The sequence below is a fragment of the Neomonachus schauinslandi genome, chromosome 1, assembly GCF_002201575.2.
Source record: "Neomonachus schauinslandi chromosome 1, ASM220157v2, whole genome shotgun sequence".
NCBI classification, from domain to species: Eukaryota; Metazoa; Chordata; class Mammalia; order Carnivora; family Phocidae; genus Neomonachus; species Neomonachus schauinslandi.
Window position 1 is genome coordinate 207,195,276 of NC_058403.1, and position 20,192 is coordinate 207,215,467.

At 58.1% G+C, this 20,192-nt stretch overlaps 1 protein-coding gene across 3 annotated transcripts; it reads left to right on the plus strand.

Annotated features, from left to right (window-relative positions):
* Positions 1–20,192, plus strand: TYK2 (tyrosine kinase 2). Of its 3 annotated transcripts, none has more exons than XM_044918019.1 (25): positions 1–20; positions 816–998; positions 1,225–1,440; positions 5,314–5,437; positions 5,568–5,715; positions 6,066–6,229; positions 7,864–8,239; positions 8,693–8,893; positions 9,012–9,169; positions 11,213–11,321; positions 11,413–11,602; positions 11,681–11,784; positions 11,880–12,062; positions 12,159–12,246; positions 13,176–13,303; positions 14,241–14,376; positions 14,462–14,616; positions 15,341–15,491; positions 15,807–15,904; positions 16,146–16,338; positions 16,628–16,746; positions 17,070–17,242; positions 17,468–17,585; positions 18,733–18,843; positions 18,929–20,192. In XM_044918019.1, exons 3-25 carry the CDS (start codon positions 1,245–1,247, stop codon positions 19,061–19,063), a joined length of 3,558 nt encoding a protein of 1,185 aa, XP_044773954.1. In that variant the 5' UTR covers positions 1–20; positions 816–998; positions 1,225–1,244; the 3' UTR covers positions 19,064–20,192. The 3 variants fall into 3 exon arrangements, with proteins under 3 accessions (XP_044773954.1, XP_021560653.1, XP_021560655.1); XM_021704978.1 differs by having other exon boundaries at positions 7,864–8,230; positions 18,908–20,192; XM_021704980.1 differs by having other exon boundaries at positions 7,864–8,230; positions 14,241–14,346; positions 18,908–20,192.

The window sequence follows — 20,192 nt, forward strand, 5'->3', positions numbered from 1 at the left end:
CCAGAGTCCAGGGGGAAAGGGTGAGCCTGGAAACCCCGGGAGGTCCTCTGGAGGGCAGCGGCCGGCGGGGGGTGCGGTGGGAGTAGCGGCGGGAGGCTGTGCTTGGCAGGGGGGTGGGTAGAAACACCGATGCCTGGTGGGTGCCCATCGCGGCTCCTGCCCCAGCCAGCCAGGCTTTGTGGCGGGGGGGGGGGGTGGGGGGGGGAAGGATGCGGGCCTCCTGGGTGCAGACGTCACTCCTACCGCATCTGCCAAGCTGGCTCTGCACGCAGTGGGAATGAGGAAGAAGGAAATGGGCACCCCCCAGAACCCCATCCGTATTTTCTCCGATGTTAGCATAAAATAATAGCGAACATTTATTAAGTACGTACCGCACGCCAGGCTCTGTGCAGAGCGCTTCCCCTTCCTCATCTCACTGAATCCTCCCAACACCCCTTTGAGGGAGAGACTGCTGTATATGCCTATTTTCCAGACCAGGAAACAGGCTCAGAGAGGAGCTGATTCCTGAGGAATCTGACATTGTGCTATGACGACATGCTCTTCTTCCCATCACTGTTTATCTTAAAACTGGAGAACTTGGAGGCCTGAGCCCCGGGCCTGGCTCTTGAAAAGTCTGGCGGCTGGATGAGGGGAGAGTGGAAACAACCCCTCCTAGGCTCAGGGGAGTCAGCAGGGCCTGGGGTCACTCGTGGGGGTAGATGTGGGAGGCAGGAATCTTGGCCTGCAGGAGAAAGATGATGGGTTCGATGGAATCAATAATAATGATTTTATTTTTGTTTCTGTCATGTTTGTTATTTTTTCATGCCTGCATTAAGGGCTAGGTGCTGTGGGGATGTCACAGACTTCTTTTCGTGGCAATGCTCTCCGTGTCTTCGTTTTCTGATGGGGAAACTGAGGCCCAGTGTGGCTAAGTGACTTGCCTGAGTTGACACGGGGAAAGCCAAGATTCACTCCCTGGTCTGTCTGACCACACCTGCCTGCCTGGTGATTTGGGGAAGGTGGGTTCAAAGCAGGTTCTTATATTGGTGCAAGTTTGTCCAATAAAGAGGTTCAGTGTTGTTCATGACAAACCTAACAGGTGTGGACGTGTACCCTAACTCCATCAAACAGATGTAGAAACGGGCTCAGGAGGAGAATTGGATGCCTAAAGTTACACAATGAGGGGGTTCTAGAATCTTCCCCTCAGGCCTAACGTCTGGGGGCTGATGGCCTGTCTCTCTCTAGCCAAGCCAGCTGTCAAAAGCATGCCTCTGTGCCATTGGGGTGCCACCACCAGGGACAGCAAGCCTGATGGAGATGGAGCTCAGCCCATGGCCACCAAGGGAGGCCTGAAGGTCCTTCTGCACTGGGCTGGCCCTGGCGGCGGGGACCCCTGGGTCACCTTCAGCGAGGCCACACTGACTGCAGAGGAGGTCTGCATCCACATTGCACAAAAAGTCGGTGAGTCTGGGGCATTAGCCCTGTGGCAGTGGTGGAGGTGCTGACAGCAGCTGGGCCCATCCATCTGTCCGTCCGTCCGTCCATCCGTCTGTCTGCCCGTTCATTCAGCAGACATTGAGTGAGCAACTACAGTGTGCCAGACCCAAATCACTGCCTTTGTAGAGCTGATACTCCAATAGGAAAATGAGCAAGAAACGCAATGAATAAGAAAACCATGTGGGAGGGACGCCTGCGTAACTCAGTCGGTTAAGTGTCTACCTTCGTTCAGCTCAGGTCACGATCTTGGGGTCCTGAGATCAAGCCCCGCATCAGGCTCCCTGCTCAGCGGGGAGTCTGCTTCTCCCTCTCCCTCTCCCCACCCCAACTCGTGCTCATTCACTCGCTCGCTCTCTCTCAAATAAATAAGGTACTAAGAAAAAAAAAAAACTGGGGGCGCCTGGGTGGCTCAGTCGTTAAGCGTCTGCCTTCGGCTCAGGTCATGATCCCAGGGTCCTGGGATCGAGCCCCGCATTAGGCTCCCTGCTCAGCGGGAAGCCTGCTTCTCCCTCTCCCACTCCCCCTGCTTGTGTTCCCTCTCTCGCTCTCTCTCTCTCTGTCAAATAAATAAATAAAATTTTTTAAAAAAAATTAAAAATAAATTAAAAAAAAAACTGTGTGGGAGAGCAGAGGTAGATGATGGAGAAAAATTAAAAATTCAGGAGAGGAGCGCCTGGCTGCCTCGGTTGGCAGGGCATGTGACTCTTGACTCCCAAGTGAGGTGGGAGCCACAGAGGACTGTGAGCAAAGGAGGGACGTGACTGGACTCAGGCGTCACGGACGCTCTCTGGCTGCTATGCGGGGAACAGACTGTGGCGGGTGAGGGTGGGAGCCGGGACACCAGGGTGGCAGTGACCTCCAGGTAGGAGATAAGGGGGAGAGGTCAGCCAGGGCCAGATCTTATGGTGCCTTAAATGCCAGAGGGAGGAGTCCAGCATTTACACTTTCTCCTGAGAGCAGTAAGGAACTGTGGAATGGCTGAAAGAGCCCGTAGTAGAGGTACCAAAAGTTATCATTTCTTCTTCCAGAGGAGAAGAAGGTCTGTCCCACTAGACCTTGCTTATATTCCCCTTCCTCTGGGAAATCCTCTCAAACGCCCTTCCCCACAACTGGATGGGGGCCTCATGGTGGATTTCTACCACACCTCGTACTTTCCCGTTGGTGGCTGATCCTTCAAGAGCTCTGATGGGTGTGCTGGGTGATGTGAAACATGCCCAGCAGAAGAAACAGTATGTGTAAAGAGCCCAGACAGCCTGATATGTTTAAGGAAACAAAAGATCTTAAGAGTAACTGGAGTGTTGGTTTCAAGAATTTGAAAAGGGAAGTAGGAATTGAAAGTGGAGCATAATTGTCAGAGTCCAGGTCATAGTTATTATTTTTTTTAAGATTTATTTATTTTAGGGCACCTGGGTGGCTCAGTTGGTTAAGCGACTGCCTTCGGCTCAGGTCATGATCCCGGAGTCCCTGGATTGAGTCCCGCATCAGGCTCCCTGCTCGGCGGGGAGTCTGCTTCTCCCTCTGAGCCTCCCCCCTCTCATGTGCTCTCTCTCATTCTCTCTCTCACAAATAAATAAATAAAATCTTTAAAAAAAAAAAGATTTATTTATTTTAGTGAGGCAGGGGAGGGGCAGAAGGAGAGGGAGAGAGAGAGAATCCCAAGCAGACTCCCCGTTGAGCGCGAAGTCCGACTTAGGGCTCCGTCTTACAACCCTGAGATCATTACCTCATCCTAAATCAAGAGTCAGTTTAACCGACTGAGTCCCCCAGGCGCCCCCCAGGTCATGGTTATTCTGTGCTGAGGGGGTTGAGCTTTCTCATGGGGCAATGGGGAGCCATGGAAGGTTTAAGCCAGAGAGTGAAACAGTCAGATTGGTTCTTTAGGAAGTTGTCTTGCCAGGAGGCAGTCTCCTTCTGTGGGTGGCAATACACTTGGCCCCAGCAACTTTGGAAAGCCATTGGCATCATCCAACATTGTTGGAACATCCATTCCCTGAGGCCACACAGTTCCACTTCTAGATATTCATTGTTCAGATGCTCAGCTCATGTGTTCTAGGAGACACATATGAGAATGTTCGGAGCTGCTTCATGTATCTTAGTGAAAAGTGGGAGACCATCTCAAAGTACCCTCTATAGGAGAACACACAAATTGCAGTAGGTTGAATGCTGGAAAGCTATACAATCAGGAAAAAGGAAATTAAGCCAAAGTTACACACATCATTTGTGGAGTGTTTTGGTTTTTTTTTAAATATAATTTTTTTAAGTAATCTCTACACCCAACATGGGGCTTAAACTCATGACCCCAAGATCAAGAGTCACATGCTGTACCGACTGAGCTAGCCAGGCACCCCTCATGTATGAGGTTTTAAAACCTGTTGTAGGGGCGCTTGGGTGGGTCAGTCGTTAAACATCTGCCTTTGGCTCAGGTCACGATCCCAGGTCCTGGGATCGAGCCCCACATGGGGCTCCCTGCTCAGTGGGAAGCCTGCTTCTCCCTCTCCCATTCCCCCTGCTTGTGTTCCTGCTCTCGCTCTTTCTCTCTCTGTCAAATAAATAAAATCTTTAAAAATAAATAAATAAGGGGCGCCTGGGTGGCTCAGTCGTTAAGCGTCTGCCTTCGGCTCGGGTCCTGACCGAGCCCCGCATCAGGCTCCCCGCTCAGCGGGAAGCCTGCTTCTCCCTCTCCCACTCCCCCTGCTTGTGTTCCCTCTCTTGCTGTTTCTCTCTCTCTGTCAAATAAATAAATAAATAAATAAATAAATAAATCTTAAATAAATAAATAAAACCTGTTGTAACATGAAAAATTGTAGAAGGACACCTTTGTGTAATATTGCATTTAGAGTTTATAACATTTGAGACTAGGTCATAGAGGATATGGGAATGATAAACTGTAGTTCAGGAGTATGGTTAACTCTTTGTGGGAGGGGAAAAGAGGTGGATGTAGGCAGGGGCAAGTTTTATGTCTTGTGGCTGTACTTTGGTGATGATAAATTGTTCTGAACGGACTTAGATAACATTTTCAAGTGATGTGTATAAAAGGATGCCTTGGGTAGCCGGTGTGGGGAATGGCAGCAAGTCTGGAGGCTGGACTAGGGCTGGGCTTTGGATTTGAAGGATCCCAGAGATGGAGGATGCAGCAAGAGCAGGCCTTGGGACCCATCTGACATGGGTTGCGGGCAAAGTGGAGAAACAAGGACCAAGTCCTAGCTTAAAAAGCTGGGCAGACAAGAGGCAGGTCTGGGGACCAGGGATGAGGCCCCTTTAGAACAAGGCACGTCTAAGGGGCCTGTGATGTCCAGGGGGAGATAGCCAGGAGGTAGTTGAATATTCCTCCAGGGTTGGAGTTCAGAGACAGACCAGGCAACATGTCAGCAGTTTGTAGAGTTGGGCTGGTTGGTCTAGGGTAGGTTCTTGCTGAAGTTAAAAGCAGCCCCCCACATTTTCCTGGGTCAAGACAATGAAGGTTTACCTAAAATCTAATGCAGGTCAGGTGATTCACCTCTGTCTCGTAGCTTTGGCACAAGGGGTCTCTAACATCCCTGAGGCAGAGGAGATGGTAAGAGTTTATTTCCAGGCCTAGAAATCTGTGTGTCCCTTTCGCCAACATCCCATTGGCCAGAAACTGGTCCTGTGGCCCCATCCCAGCTGCAAAGGAGGATGGGAAATGTAGTCTGTGAAACCACAGCCTGGTCACCTTGTTGCATTGTCCTCTGTGGGCAGGAGGAGGCCCAGGGAGGGAAGGCCTGTGATGGCAAATAGCAGGTCTGGGCGTCCACAAGGCAGATGACAGCAGATGCTGCCTCCTGACCCTCTTTCTCTGTTCCTGACCCTCTGTTCCAGGCATCACTCCGTCCTGCCTCAATCTCTTTGCTCTGTTCGATGCCCAGGCTCAGGTCTGGCTGCCCCCAAACCACGTCTTGGAGATCTCCAGAGACATGAGCCTGACATTGTACTTCCGCATGAGGTGGGTGATGACCCCTTGGGAGCCTTGTCCCCTTTTGTTCTGTCCCCTTGCTCCCCTGCACCCCACCTTCCCGGAGCTGGTCTAAGTCCATGCTAAGCCCCAGCTGCGACCTCTCCATCCCGTCTTGCAGGTTTTATTTCCGGAACTGGCATGGCACGAATCCTCAGGAGCCGGCTATATACCGCTGTGGACCCCCAGGGCCCAAGTCTTCCTCAGAACAGGCAGAGCAGGGGATGCAACTGCTGGACCCAGCCTCCTTTGAGTACCTCTTTGAGCAGGTGTGTGTAGGGCTGGGGAAGTAGGACTATTTGTGAGGGACTTAAGGGTAGTTGAGGAGCCCCCCATCTCTCCCCAGTTCACTAAAGCTAATAGATTTCAACTCATGCCTTCTTGGATCCTTTGGCCACCTGAACCAAAGGGTCCTGAGACACGGGATTGCACGGGAAAAAGTGCTGTGATCAATTCGTGATGTCTGCCACAGGCCGAGAGTTGAACAGAGGAGGCATGCGTGCTGTGTATTTGACCTTTCCGGAAAACGGGTTCCCTCCCATGCCCAGGGTGGACAGAAGCTGGGGAGCGAACAGGTGCTCATGCCTCCCTTTCTGCCCAATCCCCCCCCAATCCCCAGGGCAAGCATGAGTTTGTGAATGACGTGGCATCACTATCGGAGCTCTCGAGCGAGGAGGAGATCCACCATTTTAAGAATGAGAGTCTGGGCATGGCCTTCCTGCATCTCTGCCACCTTGCTCTCTACCATGGCATCCCCCTGGGGAAGGTGGCCAAGAAGATCAGGTGTCTGGGAATGGGGCGGGCACGGGCGTCTGGGAGCCGCGAGAGACCTCGCAAACTGCCGTGTCTTCATTCAGCACTTATCTAGTACCTGCTTTATACCTGTCGTGTTAGCAGCACTAGTTGTGGGTGTTGGGGCCACAGTAGTAACAAGTCAGACAGCAGCCACTGTCCTCCTGGGCTCACATCTGGTGAAGGAGACAGGCAGTAAACAAAATACAGAAGTGAAAGGTCCAGTGCTTCCAACGGTGATAAATGCAGAGGCAGGCAATTAAGCAGGAAAGGAGGAAGAAGGAGAGCGTCAGAGAGGGGGGGGGTGTACAGTTTCAACTTGGGTGGTCCGGGACTTCCTCACTGAGAACGTAGCGTTCAAATTCAAAGGTGTGAAGGAAGTGAAGGCGGGAGGCTTGCGAGTGTCTGGGAGAAGAGCATTCTAAACAGACGGCACAGGCCGTGCAAAGACCCTGAGGCCTGCCTGATACGTTGGAGGATGTGTGGCTGGAGCAGAGTGAGCCTGGAGAATTCCTTAGGATTCTGGGGAAGGACAGACACAGGAGTGTGGGGAGCTGGGAGCCAGCTGTGGGCTCCGCCATTGCCGTGAGGGCCCGGGTAATCAGGGTACACTGCCTGGAGGAGGTAGTGGGAGATGCGGATCTTTGAGGACCAGCAGTCCTTCTTAAAGCATGCATCTTTCCGTCCCTGTTGCGTTATCACTCTGGAAGACTCGGGCCGGGACAGCGAAGTCCAGGGTGCTGGCAAGCCCAGAGGAAGTACCCTCTCTAGCCTGGATGGCAGAAAACGCTTCCCGGGGGAGGTGACATTTCTGCTAAGACCTGAAGGTTGAGTCAGCTTTATCCCGGTGTGGAATACATTGGCAAAGCATTCTAGGCAGAAGGAAAAGCATATACAAAGGCCCAGAGGCAGTAGGCAGCAAAGGCCTGTTTCTTGGGGATCTGAGCTTGGAATACGAGGGCCCGAGAGCAGGAGTCCACGAGGCTCTAGTCAGGCGGCCTTTCTCCCAAGGGCCGTTGGGAGCCCTAGGAAGCCTGGAAGTGGGGACAGGAGGCAGCTAAAACCTCGAGCTTTAGGATCCCTCTGGTCAAGGGGTGGGGGAGAGGGACGCGGAGAAATCTGTTACGTAAGGGAGCTCTACCGGTTTGGGTGCCGGGCAGGCAGTGAGGGAAGGCGTGAGGGGGTGGGGCTTTGGGAGGAGCAGAGGGAGATTATCTGTTGATAATCATAACTCCGGTGATAAAGCAATATGACTTCCCCAACAGTGACAGCCCCTGACGGTCACATCTGCCTTAGGATGTGCCAGTCAGCCGCCCTAATTGTCTCAGCCTGGAGCTGGGCCCTGTCTGACCCCACCTTACGGAAGAGAAGACAGAGCCCTTTAGGGCCTAAGGAAGTTGTCCAAGAGCTGGGATTTTAGCCCCCTCGTCTCCTCCGGAATTCTGACCCCTCCCAGCCTCCCTGCGCCGGCCCTTCCTTGTGTTCTTGTCCGCCCTGCATGACAGCCTGCCCATTTTCTAGACGAGGCAGCTGAGGTTCAGAGAGGCTAAGCCACTTGCCCAATGGCACCCAGCTAGGCCTGCAGCCCCGGGCTCCTGACCAGCCCTTCCTGGTTGCCCCCCCAGCTTCAAGGACTGCATCCCACGCTCCTTCCGGCTGCAGATCCAGCAGCACAACGCGCTCACGCGGCTGCGCCTGCGGAACATCTTCCGCAGGTTCGTGCGGGCCTTCCAGCCAGGCCACGTGTCGCAGCAGGTCATCATGGTCAAATACCTGGCCATGCTCGAGCTGCTGGCACCCCGCTTCGGCACCGAGTGCCTGCCCGTGTGCCACCTGGAGCTGCTGGCCCAGGCCGTCGGGGAGCCCTACTACATCCAGGACGGCGGGCAGGCTCCCCCAGAGCCTGGGCCGGAGTTGGCCACTGGGCCCCCCACTCATGAGGTGCTGGTGACGGGCACGGGTGGCATCCAGTGGCGGCCGATACAGGCAGAGGTGAGCAGAGTGCCTCCTCCATCTAGCGGTCCAGGTCAGGCTGGGGCTGGGGCTCCTGCTCAGCTTTGGCCTTGGCCTCCGAGGGGGACTGCCGTGAGCCTTTTCCCCACGTGGCTCTGGGCTATGTCTGTCTGTCCCCTGGGGTGGTTTTTTGGGGAGTGTCCTCTGTCTCTACCCCCTGGGGACCTAATTTCTGGGGTCTGCACCTCTGAGGAGTCCCTGTCTGGTATCTGGGGGTGCGAGGGCCTGGCTCTTCCTGTCTTCCTCCCTGAGGTTCTGGCTTCTGGCATGTGGATCTCTTGGGGGAGGGTCCCCATCCCATCTGTGACACAGACTCGAGTGGGGATGCCTGAGGAGCATCCCCAGTCCCTCCAGCTCTGGCCTCCCCCCAGGGAGAATGTGTGGGAGACTAAACGGGCATAGCCCTGCTTCATCCACCTGCCCCACGTGCTGGGTTTCCAGGGTCCCAGAGGCGACGGCAGCAGCAGGAATCCCCGTGCTGGCCCATTTGGGAAGAAAACCAAGGCCCCGGAGGTGGGCGGTCAGCCCGCGGACAGGCCTCAGGAAGCGCCCTGGGCCTACTTCTGTGACTTCCAGGATATCACGCACGTGGTGCTGAAGGAATGCCACGTCAGCATCCGCTGTCAGGACAACAAGAGCCTGGTGGGGCCTGGGGGTGGGGGCCTGGCAGGGGGTGGGGGCGCCTCTGGCCTGCGAGGCCTGCCTGATGTCCATCCGTCCGTACCCACCCCACCCCCCACCGCCCACCCTTGGCCTGCAGGAGCTGACCCTGCCTTCCCGGGCCATGGCCCTGTCCTTGGTGTCGCTGGTGGACGGCTATTTCCGCCTGACCGCCGACTCGAGCCACTACCTGTGCCACGAGGTGGCTCCACCACGGCTAGTGATGAGCATCCGGGACGGTATCCACGGACCTCTGCTGTGAGTGCTGGGGATGGGCACGCGGGTGACGGGGGGGCGAGGTGGCGGCCGCCAGCTAGACTGTCAGCTCTAGGCATGGGGAGGCGTGAATGTGGTGTGTGCGCCTGTTTATGTGTATTCACGTCTTGGTGCACATTCATGTTAGTGCGTGTGTGTTCGCGTGTGCACGTGTGGGAGTGCGCGCACTCGCGTGTGCATGCATGCAGATGTGCACGCCAGGGGTGTAGGGGGAGAGAGGGCGCCCGCGGTGGTGTGGACACGTGTCGTGACGGTACCGGGGTTTGGGACTGTCACTGTGCACTTCTGCACGTTTAGCAGCCCGCCTGGCGCGTGGCTGTGCTTTATGACTGCGAATAAAATCGTCGTTGCCTGTCGTCGCGGGTGATGGGATGGGTGGTTTTTGTGGAGCTATGAGTTGCACAGACTCATGTCCGCGTGAGCGTTCACATCCCTGCGGGTGTGTGTCTGTCCCGGTCACTGGAGGTCCCTGCCTGTGCGGTTCCGTCCGGACACGTGGGGTGGAGAATGTGCGGTGTCTGGGCTTCAGGGTCTCCTCAGACATGCGTGTGGCCGTCCTGCATGCTGCTGGGTCAGAGGGTGTGACTCTGAGCTTATGTGGTCATCATACCTGTGCCTGGCTGTCCCCCATCCTACCTGTGACAGCGGGACTAGCCGTTGAGGTGTCTTGAGAGGTCTGACCCCTAGGAGCCTAGTCTCTACGCCAGAGGAGGGTGGAGTAGCCATTCTGTCTCTCGAGGGCCAAGGTGGTGCCAGGTCACCGCCCGGTGTGCGCCCCCCGGTGGGGGTCTGTGGGCCCCATCCGCGGGTGTCCTTGTCTGTTGGGGTGGCTATGACAGTACCGTTGAGTGGGTGATGCAAAAACAGTGGACCCCACAGGGCACCTGGGTGGCTCAGTCGTTAAGCGTCTGCCTTCAGCTCAGGTCATGATCCCGGGTTCCTGGGATCAAGTCCCACATCGGGCTCCCTGCTCCGCGGGAAGCCTGCTTCTCCCTCTCCCACTCCCCCTGCTTGTGTTCCCTCTCTCGCTGTGTGTCTCTCTCTCTGTCAAATAAAAAAAACAAAACAAAAAAACAGCGGACCTCGATTTCTCACGGTTCTGGAGGCTGGAAGTCCTAAGTTCAAGGTGCAGGCAGGTCCAGTGTTTGGTGGAGAGCCCCCCGCCCTGGTCCACAGACGGCCAGCTTCCGGCTGGGTCCTCACGTGGGGCGAGGGGCAAGGGAGCTCTCTGCAGTCCTTTTTGTAAAAGGGCACGAATCCTATCCGTGGGCTCTTCACCCTCTCCGCCTACTCAGCCCCTGGAGGCCCCACTTCCTCGCTCCATCACGTCGGGGGGGCGGGTTTCGGCACGGGGGCTCTGGGGAGACACGGGCGTTCGGTGGACAGGAGCGTGTGAGCCCCCGCGTGTGTGGGTGTCTGGGCCCGGGTGGTGGCGTCACGTGTCGGGCCTGTTTGTGCTCATGACGGTTGTCACCTCTGGGCCTGGGATGTCGAGGCCCCTATGCCACCCTGTCACAGTGGGTGTGTCTGTGGTGGTTGTGGTGGTTGGGGCCTCTGCCCCCCACTCGTAAGATGCCCTCATACACATTGGTCCTCGTGCCTTGGCCCAAGTGGGACAGCTGGAGGAACAGGGCAGAGAGCATCTCCATGACGGGAGATGTGCGGCGCGTGTGTGACAGACTGCCCACCGTGTGGCAGAGTGGCTGGCTGGGCGTGTGTCCATCCGGTATCGGATCGCTGTCCCCTGTCTCTGTGCGTTACCGGTCGGTGGCGCTGCCTGACCATGGCCCCGCGCGCGTGCCTGTCCTGGTGCCTCTTTCATCCCGGGAGTTGTCCTGTGCGTGACAGCGTCACACTGGTGTGTGTATGTGCTCAGACTCTGCGTCACCACCTAAGTGCCCATGTCTGACATTTGTCCCAGCTGGGAGTGCCCCCCTACGGGCAGGTTCTGTGTGCCCCTGCTGCCAGGCGGGGGGCCCGCAGTACCCCCCCATTCCCTGACAGTGGCCCCCTTGTCCCCTGCAGGGAGCCGTTTGTGCTGGCCAAGCTGCGGCCTGAGGATGGCCTCTACCTCATCCATTGGAGCACCAGCCGCCTCAACCGCCTCATCCTCACGGTGGCCCAGCGTGAGCAGGTGGGCCTGGGGCGGGGGTCCTGGGCCGGGGCTGGGCGCGCTCCCTGCCTGGACCCCTGCTCACCGCCCCCCGCCCCGCTCCCCACCGCAGGCCCCGGGCACACAGCACGTGCACCTGCGTAAATTCCCCATTGAGCTGCAGGCCGGGGGCTTCACGCTGGAGGGTTGGGACCGGTCCTTCCCCAGCGTGTGGGAGCTGCGGGCTGCCCTCCAGGGTTGCTCCCTGCGGGCTGGTGATGACTGTTTCTCCCTGCACCACTGCTGCCTGCCTCGGCCGGGAGGTACGATGTGGGGGGCCCTAGGGTGGGGTGGGGGTGGCATCTCAGGCCACCCTTGGTGATGCCACCTCAACCCCCCAGAGATCTCCAACCTCATCATCATGCGGGGGTCTCGGGCCAGCACTGGTCCGCCCAACCTCAGCCAGCTCAGCTTCCACCGGATCTGCCAGGATGACATCACCCAGGTACGTGTGGTCAGAGCTCTCTGGGGCCCGGGGGGCACTGGGGAGGGCAGCCCCGAGTGCCCGTCATGGAGATGCTCTCTGCCCTGTTCCTCCAGCTGTCCCACTTGGGCCAAGGCACGAGGACCAATGTGTATGAGGGCATCTTACGAGTGGGGGGCAGAGGCCCCAAGGAGGGCACGGCCGATGGTGAGGACCCCCCTACGCCCGGTGGGGACTGTGGGCAAGAGCTCCGAGTGGTACTCAAGGTGCTGGACCCCAGTCACCACAACATCGCCCTGGTGAGTGAGCACAGCCGGGGGGGGGGGGGGGGGCGGGCAGGGGGAGGGCTGCAGGGGTCAGCGTCTGCGGCTGCCTGACCTGCCCCGTCCCCCCAGGCCTTCTACGAGACAGCCAGCCTCATGAGCCAGGTCTCCCACGTGCACCTGGCCTTTGTACACGGCATCTGCGTGCACGGCTCTGAGAGTGAGTGAGCCCCGGCGCGCCCACTCTCAGCCCCGCTCACACCCGCCCCCGTGTGCTGGCCGTGCCCCGCTTGTGCCCACTCCCTGGGTTGGACTCCGACCCTCAGCCTGTGTCTTCCTCACCCCTGACTCCATGCTCCACCTTGCCCTATACCATGATCCCTGACTACACACCTCAATCTGTGACTGCTTGACCTTCGATCTGTACCCCAACCGCTGACTATATTCCAACACTCCCCGACTCCACCTTGACTCTTACCTTATCTCAGTGCTGGCTACACCCACACCCTGACACCTGGCTATATCCCTAAGCTCCGTCGCCACCTAACACCTCTACCACCCAGCCTCTATTTACCCTTTGACCCCACCGGCACTGTGGGACCCCATGCGGACGCCAGCACTGTTGGGCACCCCAGTCCTCCCAGACCTCAGCCCCTGCTCTGCCCCCACCCCTACGCTTACTCTGCATGTACCTCAAAACTCCTTGTCCAGCTAGTAGCCCCCAGATCCTCAGCCCCATGTGTCTGTCTCTCTTGCTTCCCCTCCAACACTGGTCGACACCCCATGAGCACCCCAAGCCTGTGGGGTCCTCTCATCACTCATGCCCCAGCCTCAAGCTCCGCACCTCCACTTGTCTGCACCCGCCCCCAGTTCCCCAGTCCCGTCCTCAGCTCTGTCACTTAACGTGTCAGCTTTGCCCAGCTCCCCCTCCTAGACTCAGATGTCAGCATTCACCTCTTCCTCACCCTGCACCCACATTGCCTACCTCCCTCCTGCATCTCCCCTCACCCCCGAGTCGCTTGCAAGCCGCTCCCCGCATCTCTGCCCCAGCGCCCTCCCCACCCACCGTCCCAGCCCCCATGTCCTGACCCCCGAGTCCTGGAGCGGGGAGGCGGGTGGGCAGCCTCCGCAGCGGCCGGGCCTTTGCAGACATCATGGTAACAGAGTACGTGGAGCACGGGCCCCTGGACGTGTGGCTGCGGCGGGAGAAGGGCCACGTGCCTGTGGCCTGGAAGGTGGCCGTGGCCCAGCAGCTGGCCAGCGCCCTCAGCTACCTGGTGCGTGGCCTGTGGGTGGGGCCGGGATCGATGGGGGGTGGCCACGGTGGCCTCAGCATCGGGTGTGGGGGCCTCAACACATGACTGCATCTACACACTGGCCCTGGGGGATCTTTCCACGAACCTCTTCTGCTCACACACCCCTGTGGCTCTCATCTCCCCCAACAGAAGAACACCTCACTGCTCTATGTCCCGTGGGGCCTGACCTCAGCCCCTCTGTCGCTCCCTCTTGCCATTCGTCCCAGCTCCTCCTGGTCCCCAGTGACCCCAGTTTCCAGAGCACCTCTGGGTGCCTGGCTCTGTCCTAAGCCCTGAGGATGCACTAGAGAACAAAACAAAAGGTCTCTGTCGCTAGGGAGTGGGTATTTTAGTTGGGAGGGGCAAACAAATAATGATTAACTACTCTACATAGTATTTTAGAAAGTAGTGACAATTGTGGGAGAAAAGCGGGGGTGGGGACAAGCAGTTGCTACAGTCCAGGGAAGAGGTGAAGTTTTAAATAGATGGGTGGGGGACGGCCCCACTAAGGTGACCCGAAGGTGAGGGAGGAGCCGTGCGGGCATCTGGGGAAGTGCATTCCAGGCAGAGGGAATAGCCAGTGCAAAGGCCCTGGGGCAGGAGCTCGCCTGGCGTGGTTGGAGGACAGCAGTTGGACCCGACCACGAGCTTTGGCCACCAGCTCCGGGAGGAATGCTGACATCTGGGGTGCCCAACAGTGCTGGAGGAGGAGGAAGGACCTCCTGGGTACCCAGTGCTGCCCCGTCGCAATGCCGGTGTATTTGGATCCCCATGATTGTTTTTGCTTTGTTTTGTTTCTTGTTTGACCATGATTATTTTTTTCACGTGGGCCGTCCCTGTGGAGACCACGTGGGATGGGAGTGGGGCCAGCATCTACAGCGCCCCCCCGTGGTCACGCCCCCTTTCCACCCCACCACAGGAAGACAAGAGCCTGGTTCATGGTAATGTGTGTGGCCGGAACATCCTGCTGGCGAGGCTGGGACTGGCAGAGGGCACCAGCCCCTTCATCAAGCTGAGCGACCCTGGTGTGGGCCTGGGCGCCCTTTCTAGGGAGGGTGAGGACCCGGGCAGGGCTGGGTACAGGGACAGGCTTCCCTCCCACTCTTTTCACCCTCGCTGACCTCTGACCCTGGCCCCCAGAGCGGGTGGAGCGGATCCCCTGGACAGCCCCCGAGTGCCTATCTGGCGGAGCCAACAGCCTAACCACTGCAGCCGATAAATGGGGCTTTGGTGCCACCCTCCTGGAGATCTGCTTTGACGGGGAGGCCCCTCTGCAGGGCCGTGGCCCTTCCGAGGTATGTCCAGGGCATCTCTGGGCCCTTCCTACAGAGGGGATTGGTACCTCCAAGGAGTCTAGAGGGCACATTCAGGGTCCTGAGCTGCCTCCCCTCTGGCCGTGTGGCCTCACGTATCTAGATGGCCTCATCTCTCTGGGGCTCCATCTGGTTATCTGTCAGTTGGGGTTAACAGTCTCTACCCCCTTAGGTTGTTGTGACACACAGCAAGTAAGTGACATGGTTCGGTTTTAAGCAGAGCCATCCGGGCCGTCATGGGAGAAGCCACAGGCTGTGGGGGTGAGGGAGGACCAGAGGACTCCCCTGAACAAGCTGAGGGGTCCGGTGAGGCTTCCCAGAGAAGGTTATAATCTAAGTACAGAAGTGTTGCGGTGACCCAGGCTAGGAAGTGCAGCCTAGCAGAGGTCACGGCGTGTACAAAGGCCCTGAGGCCTCAGATTGTGGTTGGAGCTTCCAGGAGGCAGAGAGAGGAGGAGCCAGGGCAGGAAGGGCCTAGTGTGAGCTGCTCTCGAACACAGCAGAGTCAGCTGGACTTGGGATCGAGCCCCGGCTCTGCAGTGGTGGCCAAGTCCGCTTCCCTCTGCCAAGCTTCGGTCGCGTCATCAGTAAAATGGGAGTGACCAGAACAAGCACCTAGCCTGCTCTGGGAGCTTGACTGTCTTTTGGAGAAGGGGACTGGCGGTGGGCGGTGGGCACTGACTGCTGTGGGTCTCCTTCCCGGCAGAAAGAGTACTTCTACCAGAAGCAGCTCCGGCTTCCTCAGCCCTCCTGCCCGGAGCTGGCCACACTCACCAGCCAGTGCCTGACCTATGAACCAGCTCAGCGGCCCTCCTTCCGCACCATCCTGCGTGACCTCACTCAGCTGCAGCCCCAAAGTGAGCCCCACCGCATTGCCCGGACTCCTGCTTATGCCCGCCCAGCGCCCCTGAGGTTTCTGCCCAGTGACTCATATCACGTGTGACAGCATCTTACGGGCGTGCAGATACCTGTGCTGGGACAGGTGTCCATTAGGATGCAGCCACTTCTGCATTTTGGACTTGATATAGAATTTCCCAGCCGTTGCAAAAAAAAAGTTTCCCTATATTTGAGATCAGATGCTGGGGGAGCGATGGCCCCCTCTCTGTGCCCCCAAGTGTGGGCCTGCTGGGGAGGAGGCCGGGGTTCAGTGACATCCACTGTGGCTCTTCTAGATCTTGCTGACGTCTTGGCTGTGAACCCCGACTCGCCTACGTCAGACCCCACCATTTTCCACAAGCGCTATTTGAAAAAGATCCGGGATCTGGGCGAGGTGAGGGTCCTGGGGGCTGGGGCAGGCCTGAAGTTAATTGTGGAAATATGGGTGGGGGGCCTGGCCTAGAAGACCTTCGGCCTCAAGGGAGGCTCTGACGCTTGGAAAAGGAGTCCTTGCCCCCAAGGAGACCCACTAACACGGAGTAGGTGGGGCCTAGGATTTTCCGATCGGACCCAGCTGGGGGTGGGGCCTGCGGAGCCGGGGTAGGGCCGACGCGCCTGCGTGTCCCCGGGGCCAGGGTCATTTCGGCAAGGTCTGCCTGTATTGCTACGACCCCACGAATGACGGCACTGGCGAGATGGTGGCCGTGAAGGCCCTCAAGGCGGACTGCGGCCCCCAGCTCCGCACCGGCTGGAGGCGGGAGATCGACATCCTGCGCACGCTCTACCACAAGCACATCGTCAAGTACAAGGGCTGCTGCGAGGACCCAGGTGGGTGGGACCCGCAGGGCCTACGGCCAGTTAGAGCTTCCGGCTGGAGCCTCGGGCCGGGGGACGCGCTAGGGCGGCTGCGGCCGGGGCTGCCCCCTTCCCGCCTGGGCCCCTTTGCTGGGGCACCTGGGGATGCGTTTTAGGGTGGGCTGGCCCGCCTGAGGGCTGGGCCTGCTGTGGGCGACGCAGGGCCCCACCTTGGGGAGGGGGGCAGGCCATGGGGCTCAGAACGGGCGGCCCCCAGCCCCTGTGTCCATCGCCCGCGTGGGCCACCCGTCTCCCGCATCAGGCGAGAAGTCGGTGCAGCTGGTCATGGAGTACGTGCCCCTGGGCAGCCTGCGGGACTACCTGCCCCGGCACAGCGTGGGCCTGGTGCAGCTGCTTCTCTTCGCCCAGCAGATCTGTGAGGTGGGCCCCCCGGCCCCTGTTCCTTGCGCCCGGCCCCCTCCTCCTCAGCCTGGCCTGATGGCCCCATACCATCTGCTCACCAGTCCCCGCTCCTGGGCCGGCTCCCCAGCCCACCCAGTTTCCAGCAGCCCAGTCCCTCGCGGTTCTCGCACCCCTGCTGCCAGCCCCGCTCCCTTCTGCTGCTCCCAGCTGCCACCCTGCCCACGCCTGCCTGGTCCCCGCAATCCTGACCTGAGCCCCCACTCCCCCACCCCCTTCCAGTCCTGGCCGGCGCTCCTCAGGCTCTGCCCCACCCCACTGAGCCTGACTCGCCCTTCCCCCAGGGCATGGCCTACCTTCACGCACAGCACTATGTGCACCGAGACCTGGCTGCCCGCAACGTGCTCCTGGACAACGACAGGCTGGTCAAAATCGGGGACTTTGGCCTAGCCAAGGCTGTGCCTGAAGGCCATGACTACTACCGCGTGCGCGAAGATGGGGACAGCCCCGTATTCTGGTGACCAGACAGGACCCGGCTGGAGTGGGGTGTCAGGGTCACCTGGAGCAGACAGGGTGAAGGGGATAGATGCTGGGGTCTCAGATGACAGGGCCTGGTCCCAGGGAAACTGCCCCCCCCCCCCCCCCCAAGGATGGGGCCCTGACTGGGACCAGAGAGCCCCTAAGCTCCAGGTAAGGACTCCCAGCTGGTCTGGCCCAAGGCCTGAGTGCCCCATCCCCCCAGGTATGCCCCAGAGTGCCTGAAGGAGTGTAAGTTCTACTATGCATCCGACGTCTGGTCCTTCGGGGTCACCATGTATGAGCTGCTGACCTACTGTGACTCCAACCAGAGCCCCCCATCGGTGAGAGCCAGGCCTTCAGCCCCACCCCAAACCAGAGGCGCTAGAAAGGCATGCCTTGGATTCCCAGCTGTCCCACTGTAGGAGTGCTTAACCCACCTGGGCCTCACAGTGCCATCGCGATAGAAACCCACTCAACTAGAAGCAGCTCATTCAACTGCTTGCAGCCGGGGAGGCGCAGCTTGACTTAGATGCTCAGCGGTCCTCAGGAGACCCGTTTTTCTCCATCTCCGCTCAGCTGCTCTCTGTGGTAGCGGCTCAGGCAGGCCCCCGCCCCCGGGCCCCAAGCCCCTCAGGCGCGCAGCCTCAGGCCTGGGCTGGGGGAGGCAGTAAGGCTAGGCTAGGAGTTTGTTTATTTTTAAAGATTTTATTTATGTGCTCGCTTTGGCAGCACATATACTAAAATTGGAAAGATTTTTTTTTTTAAAGATTTATTTATTTATTTGAGAGAGCGAGAATGAGAGAGTACATGAGAGGGGGGAGGGTTAGAGGGAGAAGCAGACTCCCTGCCGAGCAGGGAGCCCGATGCGGGACTCGATCCAGGGACTCCAGGATCATGACCTGAGCCGAAGGCAGTCGCTTAACCAGCTGAGCCACCCAGGCGCCCCTAAAAGTGGAAAGATTTTATTTATTCATTTGACAGAGACAGAGCGACAGAGGGAACACAAGCAGGGGGAGTGGGAGAGGGAGAAGCAGGCTTCCCGCAGAGCAGGGAGCCCGATGTGGGGCTCGATCCCAGGACCCTGGGATCCTGACCTGAGCCGAAGGCAGACACCCAACGACTGAGCCACCCAGGCGCCCCTAGACTAGGAGTTTATTCCCAAAGCAAATCAGAGTGCCATTGTAAGAGACGGGGGAGAAAAGATGCCGGACAGATGGAAACAGTTTGCCGAGAGACTTAATAGCAAACCCCGACTTCAGACTTACTCTATGAGTATTAGTTACCTAACTTACACAATAGCCCAGTGGTAGATGTGACCACCCCATTTTACAGGTGAGTAAACCGAGGCCCAGAGAGATGAGGTCATACATCTAAAGTTACGCACCAAGAACTGGCAGAGGCGGGACGGGCACCCCTGTACCTGCAGGCTTCTGACCTCTACCTAGGGAGACCCGCCTCCTGAAAAGAGCTGGTCTTGTTTTCGTGCAGAAATTCATCGAGCTCATAGGCCTCACCCAGGGGCAGATGACGGTGCTGAGGCTCACTGAACTGCTGGAACGAGGGGAGAGGCTGCCCCGGCCAGAGAGATGTCCTTGTGAGGTGAGACCCGCCCCCGGCCCTTTTCACCTCCCGCCATCGGACTGCAGAGAGAGCAGCCCCACAGTCCCACTTTTTTCCTGCCCAGATCTATCTCCTCATGAAGAACTGCTGGGAGGCAGACGCTTCATTCCGCCCCACCTTCCAGAACCTCATACCCATTCTCAAGACAGTCCAGGAGAAATACCAAGGCCAGGCCGCCTCAGTGTTCAGTGTGTGCTGAAGCCTACCGGTGGCTCTGGGGGGGCACTGGAGCAGGCACCCACCCAGAGGGCCTCGCCGCCCCCAGAGGGACCCGACAGGGAGAGGTCGGCCTTACCATTCCCCGTGCCTTATTCCTGCCTGGAGATCCCACCTCTGTGAATTGACTTTCCTTCTGTCTTACTCCCTTTGGGTTGCTGTAACAATCCCACAGATGGAGTGGCTTATAAACAGAAATTTATTTCTCGCAGTTCAGGAGGCTGGGAAGTCCAAGATCAAGGCTCCAGCGTAGTCATGTTTTGCTGAAGGCCCTCTTCTTGGTTCGTAGCCCACACCTTCTGGCTGTGTCCTCACAGGGCTGGGGGGACTCGGGATCTCTCTGGAGTCCCTTTTATAAGGACGCTGAAGAAGGCTCCACCCTCATGACCTAGCACCTGCCAAAGGCCCACCTCCTAATACCATCACATCGGGCATTGGGATTTCAATGGGAGAATTTTGAGGGGATGCAACCCTTCAAACTGTCATCCCTTCCATGGTTATGAGCCTGGCACAGGCCCGTGAGGGACCCAGGACAAGCAAGGACCTAATCAGGCCCTTGAATCCGATCTTTCTGCCTCCCCCTCAGCTCCCAGCCTTAGTTAACACCCACCATTTCCACCAGCTGGTAATAAACTCGTCTTTTCTCTGCCGGAGGCTGTGATCCTTGGGCCCTTCTTCAGCAAGTGTTTGCTCTCCTGGGGACTGCAGCTAAAGCAAGATACTGCAGAAGAAGCCAGACTAAACTCTCCAACCTTTGCTCACCTCCAAATCACCAGCTAGCAGGCCAGTACCTGGAGCACAGAAGGCTCCCAGTAACTACTTGCTACAGAGACCAACAAAGGATGGAGGCCTTGGAGGGGCTCTACCCCACGTAGATAAGCCTGCCAGGTTCACCCTTTCCTGCCTGTGTGACTTCAGGCAAATGGCTCTCCCTCTCTGGACCTTCGTTCTCAACTCTGAGCTGGGCGTGGTCACGCGTGCTACCTCAGAGGACTAATGTAAATAGCTAATGAGGTTCTTTATGTCAGAGGCTTAGCAGAGAGACATGGAAACAATGTACTCAATAAACATTTGATACTGTTGTTAATCCGGTGTTTGCCAAAGTGTTTATT

Coding starts and splice junctions, on each gene's coding strand:
- TYK2 (XM_021704978.1), top strand. CDS start 1,245: ATGCCTCTGTGCCATTGGGGTGCCACCACCAGGGACAGCAAGCCTGAT. Junction 13,304..14,240: donor CCAGCGCCCTCAGCTACCTG/GTGCGTGGCCTG, acceptor ACCCCACCACAG/GAAGACAAGAGCCTGGTTCA. Junction 16,747..17,069: donor TCGCCCAGCAGATCTGTGAG/GTGGGCCCCCCG, acceptor CCCTTCCCCCAG/GGCATGGCCTACCTTCACGC.